This window comes from Salmo salar, chromosome 29, assembly GCF_965601325.2.
Source record: "Salmo salar chromosome 29, fSalSal1, whole genome shotgun sequence".
NCBI lineage: Eukaryota > Metazoa > Chordata > Actinopteri > Salmoniformes > Salmonidae > Salmo > Salmo salar.
In genome coordinates, this window is record NC_138319.1 from 12,898,301 (window position 1) to 12,915,637 (window position 17,337).

At 43.9% G+C, this 17,337-nt stretch overlaps 1 protein-coding gene across 1 annotated transcript; it reads right to left on the bottom strand.

Annotated features, from left to right (window-relative positions):
- Positions 1–263: 263 nt before the first annotated feature.
- LOC106590132 (zinc transporter ZIP12) lies at positions 264–14,745 on the bottom strand. Its single transcript, XM_014180740.3, has 12 exons — positions 13,826–14,745; positions 10,280–10,606; positions 9,905–10,112; positions 9,612–9,760; positions 9,304–9,475; positions 8,871–9,043; positions 7,761–7,913; positions 7,242–7,337; positions 6,261–6,333; positions 5,882–6,040; positions 5,469–5,656; positions 264–5,224 (listed from the first exon to the last, which is right to left on the bottom strand). Exons 1-12 carry the CDS (start codon positions 14,093–14,095, stop codon positions 5,096–5,098), a joined length of 2,097 nt encoding a protein of 698 aa, XP_014036215.1. The 5' UTR covers positions 14,096–14,745; the 3' UTR covers positions 264–5,095.
- Positions 14,746–17,337: the final 2,592 nt, after the last annotated feature.

The window sequence follows — 17,337 nt, forward strand, 5'->3', positions numbered from 1 at the left end:
AGACAAGAAAGGGACAGCACATCCATTACAATGTCAATACCCAGCAGCAGAAAATTGGTAGATGATACAAGTGTTTAACATAGTGGGTGAGCTACAGTGGTCTTCTGTGGCTCAGTTGGTAGAGAAGGACTCTTGCAATGCCAGTGTAGTGGGTTTGATTCCTGGGACCAATATGTAAAAAATTTATACATGCATGACTGTTTGTCGCTTTGGATTAAAGTGTCTGTTAAACATCATATATTATTATATATAGGTACAGTATGTTTGAAGAAAAGTTTTCTTTTATTGATTGTCACATTTGTTTACATACTGAGACTAGGTGATTTCCCAACCGTCCCTCCCCAACATTAGTGATAAAAAAGAAGGCGATAGACATGATAGACCATGGAGCGCAACATATGCATTAGGCATCCATCTTCGAATCAATAAGAATTGGGCTGAGTAAACAACCATCGTTTATTCAATCTTTTTGCTTGCGCTTCTAGATACCTGGAACATATCAGCTGCTAACTAAGGTCACTTATTGAAACCCCAAAGTGCTGTATTCAGAGTATTATACTGACAACCAATTATAGATATTCAGTAATGGAGTTTGTGTTCCAAGTATTTACTTCAAATATATTATCTTCAGTTTTGATCATATATGTTAGTGAAAGAAATAAGGTTGAGTCTTGGTTTGGCTTCCTAATCAAATGGGGATCAATGGATGGTTTGATTGTCAACAGCAACAGCATTATATCATAATGAAGATACAGGTAAGATGCCAAAATAAAGGAAACACGTGAGTAAAAGAGGGATACAAAGTATATTGAAATCAGGTGCTTCCACACAGGTGTGGTTCCTGAGTTAATTAAACAGTTAATCAGCCCATCAAGCTTAGGGTCATGTATAAAAATGCCCAGTTGCCCATTTTTTGTCTACCATGGCCCGAAGAAGAGATCTCACAAACTTTGAAAGAGGGGTCTCAAAGGAGCATAGGGGGTTTAAAGCTGTGTGTGTGTGTGTGTGTGTGTGTGTGTGTGTGTGTGTGTGTGTGTGTGTGTGTGTGTGTGTGTGTGTGTGTGTGTGTGTGTGTGTGTGTGTGTGTGTGTGTGTGTGTGTGTGTGTGTGTGTGTGTGTGTGTGTGTTTGTGTCTCCCACTCAACAGATCTCAACCCAACTGAACACTTATGGGAGATTCTGGATCGGTGCCTGAGACAGCATTTTCCAACCCCATCAACAAAACACCAAATTATGGAATTTCTCGTGGAAGAGAGGTGTCGCATCCCTCAAATAGAGTTCCAGACACTTGTAGAATATGCACCAAGGCACATTGAAGCTGTTCTGCTGGCTCGTGGTGGCCCAACACCCTTAAGACACTTTGGTGGCGTTTCCTTTATTTTGGTATTTACTTCGGAAAGTATTCAGACCCCTTGACTTTTTCCACATTTTGTTACGTTACAGCCCTATTCTAAAATTGATAAAATAAATAATTAATTTCCTCAGCAATCTACACACAATACACCATAATGATGAAGCAAAAACAGGTTTTTGTACATTTTTGTAAATTTATTAAAAACAAAAAACAGAAATACCTTATTTACATAAGTATTCAGACCCTTTGCTATGAGACTCGAAATTGAGCTCAGGTGCATCCTGTTTCCATTGATCATCCTTGAGATGTTTCATCAACTTGATTGGAGTCCACCTGTGGTAAATTCAATTGAGTGGCGATGATTTGTAAAGGCACACACCTGTCTATACAAGATCCCACAGTTGACAGTGCATGTCAGAGCAAAAACCAAGCTATGAGGTCAAAGGAATTGGTCGTAGAGCTCCGAGACAGGATTGTGTCGAGGCACAGATCTGGGGAAGAGTACCAAAAGATTTCTGCAGCATTCAAGGTCCCCAAAAACAAAGTGGCCTCCATCATTCTTAAACGGAAGAAGTTTGGAACCACCAACACTCTTCCTAGAGATGGCCGCCTGGCCAAACACAGCAATTGGGGGAGAAGGGCCTTGGTCAGGGAGGTGACCAAGGCCCTCTCCAATAAGTGTTTAGGGAGGTGGTCACTCTGACAGAGCTCTAGAGTTCCTATATGGAGATGGGAGAACCTTCCAGAAGGACAACCTTCTCTGCAGTACTCCACTAATTAGGTCTTTGGGCTCCCGAGTGGCGCAGCGGTCTAAGGCACTGTATCTCAGTGCTAGATGCGTCACTACAGACCCTGGTTCGATTTTAGGCTGTATCACATGATTGGGAGACCCATAGGGCAGCATACAATTGGCCCAGCATTGTCCGGGTTGGGGTTTGGCCGGTGTAGGCCGTCATTGTAAATAAGAATATGTTCTTAACTGACTTGCTTAGTTAGGTTAAATAGAGTGGCCAGACGGAAGCCACTTCTCAGTAAAAGGCACGTGACAGCCCGCTTGGTGTTTGCCAAAAGGCACCTAAAGACTCTCAGACTATGAGAAGCAAGATTCCCTGGTCTGATGAAACCAAGATTGAACTCTTTCGCCTGAATGCCAAGCATCACGTCTGGAGGAAACCATGCTGGGTGGATGTTTTTCAACGGCAGGGACTGGGAGACTGGTCAGGATTTGAACCAAATCGAACATCTCTGGAGAGACCTGAAAAAAGTGCAGCAACGCTTCCCATCCAACCTGAAAGAGCTTGAGAGGATCTGCAGAGAAGAATGGGAGAAACTCCCCAAATACAGATGTGCCAAGCTTGTGGCGTCATACCCAAGAACACTCAAGGCTGTAATCGCTGCCAAAGGTGCTTCAACAAAGTACTGAGTAAAGGGTCTGAATACTTATGTAAATATCATATTTCAGTTTTTGTTAAAGAAATTAGCAAAAAAATGTAAAAACCCAATTTTGCTTTGTCATTATGGGGTATTGTGTGTACAGTCGTGGCCAAAAGTTTTGAGAATGACACAAATATTAATTTTCACAAAGTCTGCTGCCTCAGTTTGTATGATGGCAATTTTCATATACTCCAGAATGTTATGAAGAGTGATCAGATGAATTGCAATTAATTGCAAAGTCCTTCTTTGCCATGCAAATGAACTGAATCCCCCAAAAACATTTCCACTGCATTTAAGCCCTGCCACAAAAGGAACAGCTGACATCATGTCAGTGATTCTCCCGTTAACACAGGTGTGAGTGTTGACGAGGACAAGGCTGGAGATCACGCTGTCATGCTGATTGAGTTCGAATAACAGACTGGAAGCTTTAAAAGGAGGGTGGTGCTTGGAATCATTGTTCTTCCTCTGTCAGCCATCGTTACCTGCAAGGAAACACGTGCCGTCATCATTGCTTTGTACAAAAAGGGCTTCACAGGCAAGGATATTGCTGCCAGTACGATTGCACCTAAATCAACCATTTATCGGACCATCAAGAACTTCAAGGAGAGCGGTTCAATTGTTGTGAAGAAGGCTTCAGGGCACCCAAGAAAGTCCAGCAAGCACCAGGACCGTCTCCTAAAGTTGATTCGGCTGCGGGATCAGGGCACCACCAGTACAGAGCTTGCTCAGGAATGGCAGCAAGCAGGTGTGAGTGCATCTGCACGCACAGTGAGGCGAAGACTTTTGGAGGAAGGCCTGGTGTCAAGAAGGGCAGCAAAGAAGCCTCTTCTCTCCAGGAAAAAAATCAGGGACAGACTGATATTCTGCAAAAGGTACAGGGATTGGACTGCTGAGGACTGGGGTAAAGTCATTTTCTCTGATGAATCCCTTTTCCTATTGTTTGGGGCATCCGGAAAGAAGCTTGTCCGGAGAAGATAAGGTGAGCGCTACCATCAGTCCTGTGTCATGCCAACAGTAAAGCATCCTGAGACCATTCATGTGTGGGGTTGCTTCTCAGCCAAGGGAGTGGGCTCACTCAACATTTTGCCTAAGAACACAGCCATGAATAAAGAATGGTACCAACACATCCTCCGAGAGCAACTTGTCCCAACCATCCAGGAACCGTTTGGGGACGAACAATGCCTTTTCCAGCATGATGGAGTACCTTGCCATGAGGCAAAAGTGATAACTAAGTGGCTCGGGGAACAAAACATCGATATTTTGGGTCAATGGCCAGGAAACTCCCCAGACCTTAATCCCATTGAGAACTTGCGGTCAATCCTCAAGAGGCGAATGAACAAACAAAAACCCACAAATTCTGACAAACTCCAAGCATTGATTATGCAAGAATGGGTTGCCATCAGTCAGGATGTGGCCCAGAAGTTAATTGACAGCATGCCAGGGCGGATTGCAGAGGTCTTGAAAAAGAAATGTCAACGCTGCAAATATTGACTCTTTGCATCAACTTCACGTAATTGTCAATAAAAGCCTTTGACACTTATGAAATGCTTGTAATTATACTTCAGTATTCCATAGTAACATCTGGCAAAAATATCTAAAGACACTGAAGCAGCAAACTTTGTGGAAATTAATATTTGTGTCATTCTCAAAACTTTTGGCCACGACTGTAGATTGATGATAAAAACAAACAATTTAATACATTTTAGAATAAGGCTGTAACCTAACAAAATGTGGGAAAAGTCAAGGGGTCTGAATACTTTCTGAAGACACTGTATATCATGGCAAACATACACATACAAGCAATGTATCTGTATATAAAGATCTCGTCTGGCACTGTAGACTAGACATCTGACACAATCATGTCCAGACACAGATGTGACAGACAGACTGTAAGCTAGCTATGTGCCCTATGTTACATAGTACATCATACAAAAATAAATCATCACACAGAAGATGTGTTCATGTCCTAAAGATCACATTTAGGCATCTGATTCATACAAAAGTGGATTCATCCAGCTCTAACACATTATGCGTAACCACTGGATCTAAAATGACATTTGATTCACATCGTCACTGCTATTATTCACGTCGCTCTATTATCCTGTCACTTATGAAATGTTTCTTGCTTGTGACATTTTAAATGTGCTGTTCACTGTCTTCATATGGTGTATCAGTAAATAATACAGTAATCAATAAACAAGATGTCAAAATGACCAAAAAAACAAGACCACAATGTACCGTCAACATTGCCATCAATTATACATTTGCATGGCAGATACCATAGTAGGATGTGTGTGTGTCCTGTCATCAAAACTTAAGTTTGTGCTCAAACAGTGCAAGGAGCAGAAGACAGGCCCAGCCCATTAGGAGGCCAAGGTTCTGCAGGAGGAACATGATACAGGGCCTGTTAGTCTTCACACGACTCATCTCTGGAAGCTGAGAGAAAGAAAGGGGAGGAAGAGAAGAGGGAGAAATTAGGGTCTGGGAGTTTGATTATTGGGTAAATCTCTCTCTATCCCAAATCCCCTGTGAATTGTAACAATTTATTACCTATCAATAGGGCGAGATGATTTTCTTGACTGTGCGAGCTGACTGATCAGGGGGACACACTGTCTGGTTAAACTCCTGTCCCTATCTATCAGTGTGTGTTTTACGAAGAGCAGCAGTAGCCCAGTCTCACCATCTCTACCAGCGACAGATAGAGGAAGATCCCAGCGGTAACGGTGAAGATCCACTGCTGGACCTCTGGTTCCGAGGAGACGAAGAGGCCGATGTAGAGGCCGATGAAGGCCGTCAGAGCACTGAGGAGGTTCATCATCACTGCATTCCTCACAGAGAGACCTGAGCTTAGCAACACCGCAAAGTCACCTGAGATGGAGAGAAAAGAAGAAGAACAAAGTAAGAAGAAGAAGAACATATTTTAGGTAATTTAGAAACAGCGTTTTCAGTTCTCCACAACTGGGACACAAATGACTCAAGTCATGTTTGGTTTTTGTTTGACAAAAGAACCCAAAGAAGAACAAGAAACGCTGCCACCCCATGCCAACAACCTTTGGCCTTTCAGCCGCTGCTCGGTGACTTGTGACCTCTCACCCATTTCATGAGGGATTTCATGGCAGAGGATGGCCACGGTGGTCGCCATGCCTGTCTCAGTGGACGAGGAGAAGGCCGCCCCCACCACCAGACCGTCAGCAAAGTTATGGAGGCTGTCTCCCACAATTACCATCACAGCCAGTACAGGAATACCCTGTCCTGGGAACACAAAGAACGTCTGTCTGTGTGGCGGCTCTGTCCTGAAAGCCCATCTGCTACGTTCCCTAGCCCAGTCCCAGTCCTAGCCCCACTAATTACACACAGCACACTAGACAGAACAAAACAGAAGAGGATCAAACTTAACAGAGAGGGACCTGAGGACTGGGGGACAGTGAGTGAAGATAAAGGAGAAAGGAGGACGATGAAATATCTTATTTACTCGTCTGATGCGTAGGGGTTCTTGGTTCGGCCTCTGATGGGATTTCTGTGCATTCTAAGTCCTCCACAGTTCCCTGTAGGCGAGAGACAAATACATTGGAAGATTTTTCCTTTCATTACACTGCATTATAATGACATTACTCCGATCCATGACAAAAGCAGCACATGAGTGACCACAGTTCCCCCTGCCTATATAATGAACAGTCTAGAGGAAGTTTTACCACCAAAACTGCTCAGTTTCTCTATTCGCGTAAGGCCTGAATTATTCAACAGCAGCATCAAGGTCTCCTTACGCCATGGCCTGTTACAGATTTACTCTCGCCCACACCCCTCTTCACTTTCCCTGCACTGCAACATTCTGTACACGTCAACATCAGCGTTGAAACTGTTCAAAATGTTGATAAAACATTTTTGAATCCGATAAGCCTCTTTTGAATTCCTGTGCTTTTATATTAGCCTCCCACAGCACATTGGCAGATCATTTCTCCCACTCTCACTCCAAACCTCCGCCACCTTCACCTATGTTTTTTCTTGTTTTTGATAGGCCTTTGTTAAAATGACACATATTTCCTAATATTGAGAACAGTAATCTATGGCATCACACCAATTGTGTTCAACCAGTTCAAAGAAGGTTGACAGATTTGTCATCAGCTCTAATTTGAAGCATCAGTGGACACAGGAACACAGTTATACCACTGCAGCTGTTTGTCTCTCTTCAAAGCAGAAACCTTAAAAGCGCTCAAAAAGTACTGTTTCCCTTTCCCAGACAGCTCATGTCCAAACAAGCCTAAGGGACACATGTGTGAGGATGCACCTTCAATTGAGTTCTCTATTTCTGCTCTCATATTAGGAAGTTCAAGGGCCACCTATAGGTTCCATATTGCTTCAACTGTCCATTGACGCAATCACTGAACATGTGTTTTTTTGAAGTGCTGCCAGTTACACTACTGTATGGGTGCCAGAGAGGGACAAACAGACTCACCAGCTGCATGGTTGAGCTAGACATGCCCCTCTGTGACTGGCCGTTGCAGTTGAGCTCCAGGGGGAGGTCATGGGAATTGCCCAGGCCCCCGTGACCCTGCCAGAGAAAAAGAGACTCATCAGCCTCCAGTCACTCCAGAGGCCACCAGCCAGAGCCACAGCCACCTGCACAGTCAGCTCAGCTCAGGCTCTGTCACAAATGTCACCCTATTCCCTATGTAGTGCACTATTTTTGACCAGAAGACATAGGAATGCAGCTTCATTCCGAGTTTCAGCCAGGGCCAATGGGAACCAATGGGAAAATAGTAATTAATAATTGTTTTTTTTAAATGGATTTCCATAGATAACGTTCAGATTTGGACATGAACCAGACTGCTAACAGTTATTGTTGTTATTGTTATCTCCTTTTCCGGCCTGTAGTTCGATGTTGGTGGGTAACAAACACATTCGTTGTTTTAAACAGGAAGATGAATATGCCAAGAAACAGAAATAAATACTTTAGTAAAAAGTATCATCTTACATGGCCATGTGATGGCATCACAAGGGAGAAGATCCTTTCGATGAGGAAAAAGCCGTAGATTCCAGCGATGATTCCCAAAATCTTCCACAGATATTCCTTTCCCTCAGTAAAGTGATGATCGTAATGGTGACTGTCATCATGGAGGCCAAGGATCTCCAGAGGAGACAGGGAGAGAAAACAATGAGACATTTAATCTACACTGAAAGCACTCTTATTTGTTTTGTAATCAGTCCAGTAGTCGTGACTCATGATGACTATAGAAAAAAGGGGAGCTAAGATAGAAAGGCAATCCCAATGGGTAATGTCACTGACCATACTGTTTGTTTTACAATGGTTCAAATGTTGTTATGCAGTCTTAGAAAATATCTTAGACCAAATAGGTTGGCGTGTTTACATGAAACAGCTATAACACAAGTTTTGATGTACTTGGGAGGTGTCACCATTTACATGTGGTATGAGTATAACCTCCATTCCATATACCTGTGGTATGAGTATAACCTCCATTCCCTATACCTGTGGTATGAGTATAACCTCCATTCCCTATACCTGTGGTATGAGTATAACCTCCATTCCCTATAGCTGTGGTATGAGTATAACCTCCATTCCCTATAGCTGTGGTATGAGTATAACCTCCATTCCCTATACCTGTGGTATGAGTATAACCTCCATTCCCTATAACTGTGGTATGAGTATAACATCCATTCCCTATAGCTGTGGTATGAGTATAAACTCCATTCCCTATACCTGTGGTATGAGTATAACCTCCATTCCCTATACCTGTGGTATGAGTATAACCTCCATTCCCTATACCTGTGGTATGAGTATAACCTCCATTCCCTATAACTGTGGTATGAGTATAACATCCATTCCCTATAGCTGTGGTATAAGTATAAACTCCATTCCCTATACCTGTGGTATGAGTATAACCTCCATTCCCTATACCTGTGGTATGAGTATAACCTCCATTCCCTATACCTGTGGTATGAGTATAACCTCCATTCCCTATAACTGTGGTTTGAGGTTTATGAGGCCTCTGTGACCTTTACCTATGGTTTAAGTGTGACCGTGGCCCTATTCTTGTGGGATGAGTATGGCCTCTGTGCCCTATACCTGTGGTATGAGGTGCAGGAGGGCGTCCCCTGAGAGGGTTCCCACGGCCAGGCCCACAAAGAGCTGCAGGATGAGGGCGTAGGTCTCATGGCAGGAGTTGAAGAAGATCAGGCAGATGCCCAACATGGAGCCCACGGTGATGAGTAACACAGCAGCTGTACTGTAACCATATTCTACAGAGAGTGCAGAGACAGCGATGTGTTCAGAGCTATAGCAGAGATAACATCAACAGTTAAGAGACAGACTACAGCAGATTCAGGTGTTGAAGCCGTACATAAACGGCATTGTTCAACAGATGGATTATACATGTTTTAGACAAATAGTGACAAATGGGGGCATGTTGAACATCTTAGCTAGACATTGACATCAGCCAAAGGACACTGTAGACAAGCTGTTGATTTCTAATGATGAGTTGTGAGGTACAGTGTCTTACTCTCAGTGGCACTGGGTGGAGATCCTCGTGTAGCTGGCTCTGTGGACTCACAGGCATTCCCTAGCAACTGCTGGATAACAGCTGGGCAGATTTGTCTGAAGTGATCCCGGGAAATTGGCAAATGCGGATCCAGAACAAAAATATCCACCAGCTGATTGGCTGAGTAGCATACCTAATCAAACAGAAAAGAATAGAAAATATTGTATCTGGGAAAGCTCTCCATTGTGATTCCTCAAGTTCGAACCGTGAGCCTTTTCAGCTCAAATCAGTTTTCACCACTAAATGTGGAGTCTGAGTTTCTGTCTCACCTGTGTCCAGTCTGTGTTGATCCCCAAAGGCTCCTGGACACACCCTATATGGGAGGGGCCTGTGATGCTCCGCTTCTCCCTGCAATGTGAGTGATAGGCCCCTCCACCACCACCTCCCACACCAAGCTGGTGCAGCAGCTCCTCCAAATCTACGCAACAGCAAGAGCACTGACATCAAACAGTGCTTACATCACACAGAAAACTCAAATCTATACAGATGTACTAAATAGCTTTTTGGGCCCTCTATCCAACTCTATGGTCAAATCACTCATAGGCAGGACTCATAAACTTACCCCTGACATGAAGGTTGCTGGTGCGGTTGAGGGACTGGAAGATGTAATCTGTAAAGAAGGCAGGGGAGGGCAGGTTCCTCTTGCTGAAACAGTGGCCCTGCAGGGTGTGGGTGATGATGGCTGCAGACAGTTTGGACACTGAGGATGGATCAGCACCTTGGCTATCTGTGATCCCCAACTCATCCAGTAGATGGGAGGCATCGATACACTGAAGGATGATGACGTGTTACTGGTTAACAACTGGGAATATCTTCCTGTAACTCTCCAGTGTCCATCTCTAACAGTCTGAGGCTATTTCAATGTGTGGAGATTGAGATGATTCTCTGGTGCCTTTGGTTGACATGAGGTTTTATGCTAGAGGTGCAGCAGTCTTACCTGTGAGTGGGAGGAGCCAGATGTCTCTGGAGCAGGTGGTTGATAGTTCTGGTTGATGAGCTGCAGAATGCTCTCTATCTCATTGGAGGAGAGGAAGCCTCTTTCTTCTGTATGTTGGAGGTTGGTCAGGGCCAGAAGGTAGTACTGGTAGCTAGGTGACGAGGAGGAGGAGGAAAAGGAGGAAGGGGAGGGGTTGGTGGCACACAGGTCTTCCATGTTGATCATGTAGTAGAGCAGAACGGTGGAGACTCTATGGTAGTCATCCTCGGTGAGGTAAGCCTTCCTATCATCCTCCAGGACAGAGAGGACAAGGTCTGGAGTGAGGCACTGTAAACAAAGCAATCAAACATGTTATGCAGTGTGTGTGACGTAGGGGATATGTTGCAAAGTAAACATTTCAGCTGCTTGGAAATGAAGTAAAACCTTTACTGGAAGCTTACAAAATGAGTCAGGCAGAAATAGGGTTGAAAGGGAGGGTATATTACTGGAATTGATTTAATATATCACGAGACATCTAGTGGCCCTTTTGGGTACTTCAGATTTGTACAGGTGTCTGTAATGATCAGTATTTTTTTGTATTTATTTTACTATGTCAGTATGTATTTGTTGTCAATGTTTTACTGTCAAACTGTTGGCAGTTGTAAAAGACGTCAATAGTTGGAGGAGTTGCAGTTATATGATAACAATGCCTTTGTTGATTAGATGCTTTTTTCATGAATTAGGCTATTTTCTCTTGGACCATATCGTCTATCTACTAGAAACTCATGGACAATATGGACACTGATATAAAAAGTGAATGCTACACTGAACAAATATATAAATGCAACATCTAAAGTGTTCATGAACTGAAATAAAAAAATCCCTGAAATGTTCCATAGTCACAGAAAACTTATTTCTCTCAAAGTTTGTACACAAATTTGTTTACATCCCTGTTAGTGAGCATTTCTCCTTTTCCAAGATAATCTATCCACCTGACAGGTGTGGCATATCAAGAAGCTGATTAAACAGCATGATCATTACACATGTGCACCTTGTGCTGGGGACAATAAAAGGCCACTATAAAATGTGCAGATTTGTCACACGAAACAATGCCACAGATGTCTCAAGTTTTTAGGGAGTCTGCAATTGGCATGCTGACTCGAGGAATGTCCACCAAAGCTGTTGACAGAAAATGTCATGCTAATTTCTCTACCATAAGCTGCCTCCAACGTCATTTTAGAGAATTTGGCAGTACGTCCAACCAGCCTCACAACCACAGACCACGTGTAACCACACCAGCCCAGGACCTCCACATCCGGCTTCTTCACCTGCGGGAGTATTTCTGTCTGTAATAAAGCCCTTTTGTGGGGAAAAACAAATTCTGATTGGTTGGGCATGACTCCCCAGTGGGTGGGTCTGGCTACCAAGTGGGTGGGCCTATGCCATCCCAGGCTTACCCTTGGCTGCACCCCTGCCCAGTCATGTGAAAGCCATAGATTAGGGCATAATGAATTTATTTCAATTGACTGATTTCCTTATGAACTATAACTAAGTAAAATCTTTGAAAAATGTTGCATGTTGCATTTATACAGTATGTTTGTTCAGTATACAGTACCAGTAGGTGTGTCTAAAAGTTTAGACACACCTACTCATTCAAGGGTTTTTCTTTATATTTCATATTTGAGGTTCTTCAAAGTCACCACACTTTGCCTTGATGACAGCTTTGCACACTCTTGTCATTATCTCAACCAGCTTCATGGGGTAGTCACCTGGAATGCATTTCCGGTCAGCCAATCTAAAGTCACTCAATTTGGTCTGATGATTCCAAATTTGAGATTTTTGGTTCCAACCGCTGTGTCTTTGTGAGACTCAGAGTAGGTGAACGGATGATCTCCGCATCCACACCGTGAAGCATGGAGGAATGATCTCCGCACCGTGAAGCATGGAGGAAGAGGTGTGATGGTGTGGGGGTGACACTGTTGGTGATTTCTTTAGAATTGAAGCCACACTTAACCAGCATGGCTAACACAGCATTCTGCAGCGATACGCCATCCCATCTGGTTTACGCTTAGTGGGACTATCATTTGTTTTTCAACAGTACAATGACCAAAAACACACCTGTAAGGGCTATTTGACCAAAAAGAAGAGTGATGGAGTGCTGCATCAGATGACCTGGCCTCCACAATCACCTGATCTCAACCCAAATGAGATGGTTTGGGATGTTGGACCACAGAGTGAATGAAAAGCAGCCAACAAGTGCTCAGCATATGTGGGAACTCCTTTAAGACTGTTGGAAAACATTCCAGGTGACTACCTCATGAAGCTGGTTGAGAGAATGCCAAGCATGTGCAAAGCTATCATCAAGGCAAAGGGTGGCTACTTTGAAGAATCTCAAATCTAAAATATATTTTATTTGTTTAACATTTTTTGGGTTACTACATGATTCCATATGTGTTATTTCATAGTTTTAATGTCTTTACTATTATTCTACAATGTACAAAATAGTACAAATAAAGAAAAACCCTTGAATGAGTCGGTGTGTCCAAACTTTTGACTGGTACTGTATATATCAACTCATACACCCTGTGCCATGGAATCAGTACAAGTGGATTTACTGTAACTCATTTTTATCCAGGTCAAATTGGCCAGACATTAGTGAATATGAATAGAGTGATTAATAAGAAATCTGTAAATTTGACTAAAAGGACTTAAAGCCATCAAGCAAACACTTTGTGCTAACGATCCAAGGCATGTTCTTTGTTACAGTTAACATTTTGTTCTGTGTTGAGGTCATATAAATTAAGAGGCAATATGCTTTTCCCCCTGTGAAAGGCAATTGAATCCATGTAATTCACAGATATTTTTTTAAATCTTTCTCTCCCTTCATTGTTTGATAATAGGCATGTTTTACCCAAATGAGGAGCTTTGTGTTAGTGTGAATATAGCCCTGGCCAGACAAACACATGAACACACACAAGAGTAAGAGAGTGGGCAAGGCACTAACCCTTGCAAATATTTTCAATGCGCAATGTTTCAGGGTCATAAGAGTCAGTTTCTAATGAATGAGTTGCTTTCTTAATTTCTAAAACCCCTGCTCAAATGAGACCTCCATTCAGTGCTTCTGACACACACACACACACACACACACACACACACACACACACACACACACACACACACCACACACACACACACACACACACACACTGTAATCCCACCCATACAAACACACAGAAACCCAGCGCCTCACTGACCACATTTTTATGTAGTGTTCTGTCAAATTGAGGGACCTCTAAAGCCACTCAGCATGAGTGCTGCATAGAGGTCAAGGCCTTAAGCCTCCACACGCTCACATTCCAACCATGACAAGCAGGGTTGAAAGAATGAACAGACAGGAGTGAATGCAGATTGTATCTACTGTGGTAGTAATTGCTGTTAACATTAATGTTATTTTTTGGAGAAAAACCTTAAATGGAATAAAAGTGTCATATAGTAGAACGTTATGCATAGAACCCCATAGCAGATAGAGAGTAACAGTTGGATGTCATAGAACATTCTAGGCCTTACCCTGTCACAGAGCTCCTGTGATCCCCCAATCCGTTCTGCACAGTGCACAGCCTGGAGGACAGTGGAGAGTAGGAACCCTGTCTGGTCCCTCTGGAGCTGGGTCTGAGACCCAAGTTGTAGAGCCCTGATGGCCTCCTGCAGGTAGCCCCTCTCCTTGCCCTGTTCTGGGGCCTGGCCCTCCACGATCCTCCCCAGCAGACACAGGGGTAGAAGGAGCAATGTGGGGACAGCATGGCTCCAGAACCGCATGGTCCCACCTGGGACCCCCATCTCCCTGCTGAGACCCCTGCCACTGACTTAGGGCTGGATGGAGAGACGACAAGGAGGAGAGGAAAAGAAAGAGAAGGAGAGAGTGCAGCGAAGAGTTCAAGAAAGACAGAGGAAGCGAGAAGTTTTATCAGGCAGGGAAAATAGGATTGAGAAAGACAGACAGAGAAAGAGAGTTAGAGAGAGAGCGAGGCCAGAAGCAATGAGAGGGAGAATGTGTTTGGGCTGAGGGAGGCCTTAAAAATGTACCCGCCCCGCCTAATCAAGTGGAGGATGGCCAGCAGGAGGGCTGGCTGGGCACCCTTCACCCGAATTAGCCCCCATTACACAGGGATGGCCAGTCAGCCAAGAACCCTGGCCCCTCAGTACTCCACAACAAAGGGATTAGTGCAAGCAAATGAGAGAGAACTAAGGGCAGGGAGAGGGTGCGAGAAGGGGAGAAAGAAAAGGGGCAGGGGAGGGAGCATGAGGGGAAGGACTTTGAGTTTAAATACGGTAATTGCTCCATATGGACAGAGCCCGCTATACAGCATGTTGGTAATGAGACAAGGGCCAAATGGCTGGAGAAACTCTCCCAAGTGGATGCACTCAGCAGTAACTTGTGTATCATATTTGGGGAAAAGTTCCCTCTGTGTGAACTATTAGCTGCTGATCAGACAGACATACGGATTTTCTAAACTCCTGGCCTCACATCTGAACAACAACATTCCTCCGAAAGAAAATGTTGCAGATTAGAGAGTTAAGCCATATTACCAGAACACAGAGGCTATAACACATTCTGGTGGAACACTTTTCATGAACACATGCACTCTTACTGTATAGAAATAGATGTTCAAGTTCTTTTTTTAATTGAAAATCCCACTGGATGTCCACCTGCTCACCAATGAGTCAGATTACCATCACACATCTAAACAATAATAAATAGCTGTCGAACACAGATGAATCCCACAACATGAGGACATACTAATACAGGAAGTGGCATGCTGAGTAACAGTCCCAGATGCCTGAAGCAGATCCCCAGACATTAACATAGAAGTATTTTTGCTGTATTTATGCTGTATGGTCCCTGAGTCACCACAGGTCAAAAGCACAAGTGCACGCACGCCAACACTAGCTCTGAACGCATTCGCAACATCCTCCCACACACCATGTACCCTGCATGTCAGACAAATCTGAACAACACACACTTCTGTAAGACTGTATAAAACTGTATACCCATCCAAAACTACCATTGGAAAAAAATGAAACAAAACATTTAATGAAACATGAAGAGACCTAGCTACCTACCGTTTTTTCCCTCTCTATCTTTTGTTTTCTTACTCTGGTGGATGGAGAGGAAGGGTTTGTGTTGTTTTCTGAGAATCCCTTGCATCGGTAAAACCCTCTTATGAGAAGAAGTAAGAATTGTGTAAGCTCCTGAGGATTAGCTGCCAGTTCCCCTGCCTTATAGTGCTCCGGTTGCCATGGAGAAACAATGAGGGCACTGGGAGCAGCACACCACAGGCTGGGGGTGGGCGAGGGAGAGGGTTGGAGGGGTGGTGGGCAGGGGAGAATGGAAGGGTGTAGATGATCTAGTTGAATGATTGAAGCCTGAGAGAGCACTGTTCTGAGAACTGCTCATTCCTGCAAGCTCTTTGCCACAGAGCAATCAGTATGCACACTCTGAATAGACCGCAGTCTGCTGTTATGTAATACAGTAATAGCTATAAATATTTTCTTTGCAGATGACTCGCATTGCATGTAATTGAATGTAACTAAGTGAGTGAGTGAGTGAGTGAGTGAGTGAGTGAGTGAGTGAGTGAGTGAGTGAGTGAGTGAGTGAGTGAGTGAGTGAGTGAGTGAGTGAGTGAGTGAGTGAGTGAGTGAGTGAGTGAGTGAGTGAGTGAGTGAGTGAGTGAGTGAGTGAGTGAGCGAGTGACTTAGTGACTGACTGACGGACTGACTGAATGACTGACAGACTGACTGACTGATTGAGTGACTGCCTGGCTGAATTAGTGACTTAGGGACTGACTGACCTCAGGTTTCAACAAATGTTTCCACAACGTTCACTTAAGAGTCTCATTTTATAGGAATGTTCCCCTTATGAGCAAGGAATGTTTTCCGGAGACCATTCCCTTAATGTCAATTAGAATTGGTGATTACCAGAATGGGATTACCATGTTCTCAGAACTTAAGATATTAATGTTATAGACACGTTTCATGTGTACGTTGCATGATCAAGATGGCGCCGTTCTGGATGGCTGCGTTTTGCAATCTCCGACCCAACTTAACTACTTAGTCATTTATTTGTACTTTATTTTCACGAAATGTATCCGCTATTATTTCTTACAACCGACAAGAACTTTTGAACATCAGATCGACAGTTACTTACCTTAATTTCAGCTTCAACTTTGATTAATCTGCCAGGGGCTCTCTATGTAATTTCGACCCAATTTTCGGGCCACCCAAGAGAAAATGCCAGTGTTACAAAGGCAAGAGGGGGATCCTGCTGAGATTAAGGTGAGGGGAAAACCAGCCACTTCCCTCCATTCTACTGGCCAATGTACAGTCACTTGATAATGAGATGGATGACCTCCGATCGCAGATTTGCTACCAACGTGACTCTCGAAACTGCAATATTCTTTGCTTTTCTGAAACATGGCTCTCGGACAAGATACCCCCCATGGCTATCCAACTCACTGGGCAGAAAGGACAGTGGAGTCAGGGAAATCGAGGCTGGGAGGGGTTTGCCTCTGCATCAACATCAACTGGTGTGCTAACTCCAGTGCGGTGGAAGTGTTGACCCACTGTTAACCCATCTTGGAATACCTGATGGTCAAATGCCGGCCCTTCTACCTCCCGAGGGAGTTTTCAGCTGTTATCGTTACTGTTGTATACTTTCCACCTCAAAACAAGAAAAGCTATAAACCAACAAGAAAAGCTACATCCAGAGGCTGCTTTTCTGGTTGCCAGCAATTTTAATTCTGCGTCACTAAGACGTGATGCCCAAATTCCATCAACACATCTCCAATACCACTAGAAGTCCTAGACCACAAGCAAGAAATTTGCCATTCGGCAAATCTGATCATGACTCCGTACTCCTGCTTCCTGTTTACAAGTAGAAAACAAACAGGAAGTACTCGTGACACGCTCCGTTGAGAAATGGTAACCAGAATCAGAGATTATGCTATAGGACTGCTTTGCTAGCGCTGATTGGAACATGCTTTGAGACGCCGTTGAGATTGTTGACGAGCTAACCACCTCCA

What these genes read in the sequence shown, in the direction of transcription:
- LOC106590132 (XM_014180740.3), bottom strand. Translation starts at nt 14,095, where the DNA reads ATGGGGGTCCCAGGTGGGACCATGCGGTTCTGGAGCCATGCTGTCCCC. An exon ending in CAGCAACCTTCATGTCAGGG is followed by an intron (nt 9,761 to 9,904) that starts GTAAGTTTATGA and finishes GCTGTTGCGTAG; the next exon opens with ATTTGGAGGAGCTGCTGCAC. An exon ending in ATCTGTCGCTGGTAGAGATG is followed by an intron (nt 5,225 to 5,468) that starts GTGAGACTGGGC and finishes TCTTTCTCTCAG; the next exon opens with CTTCCAGAGATGAGTCGTGT.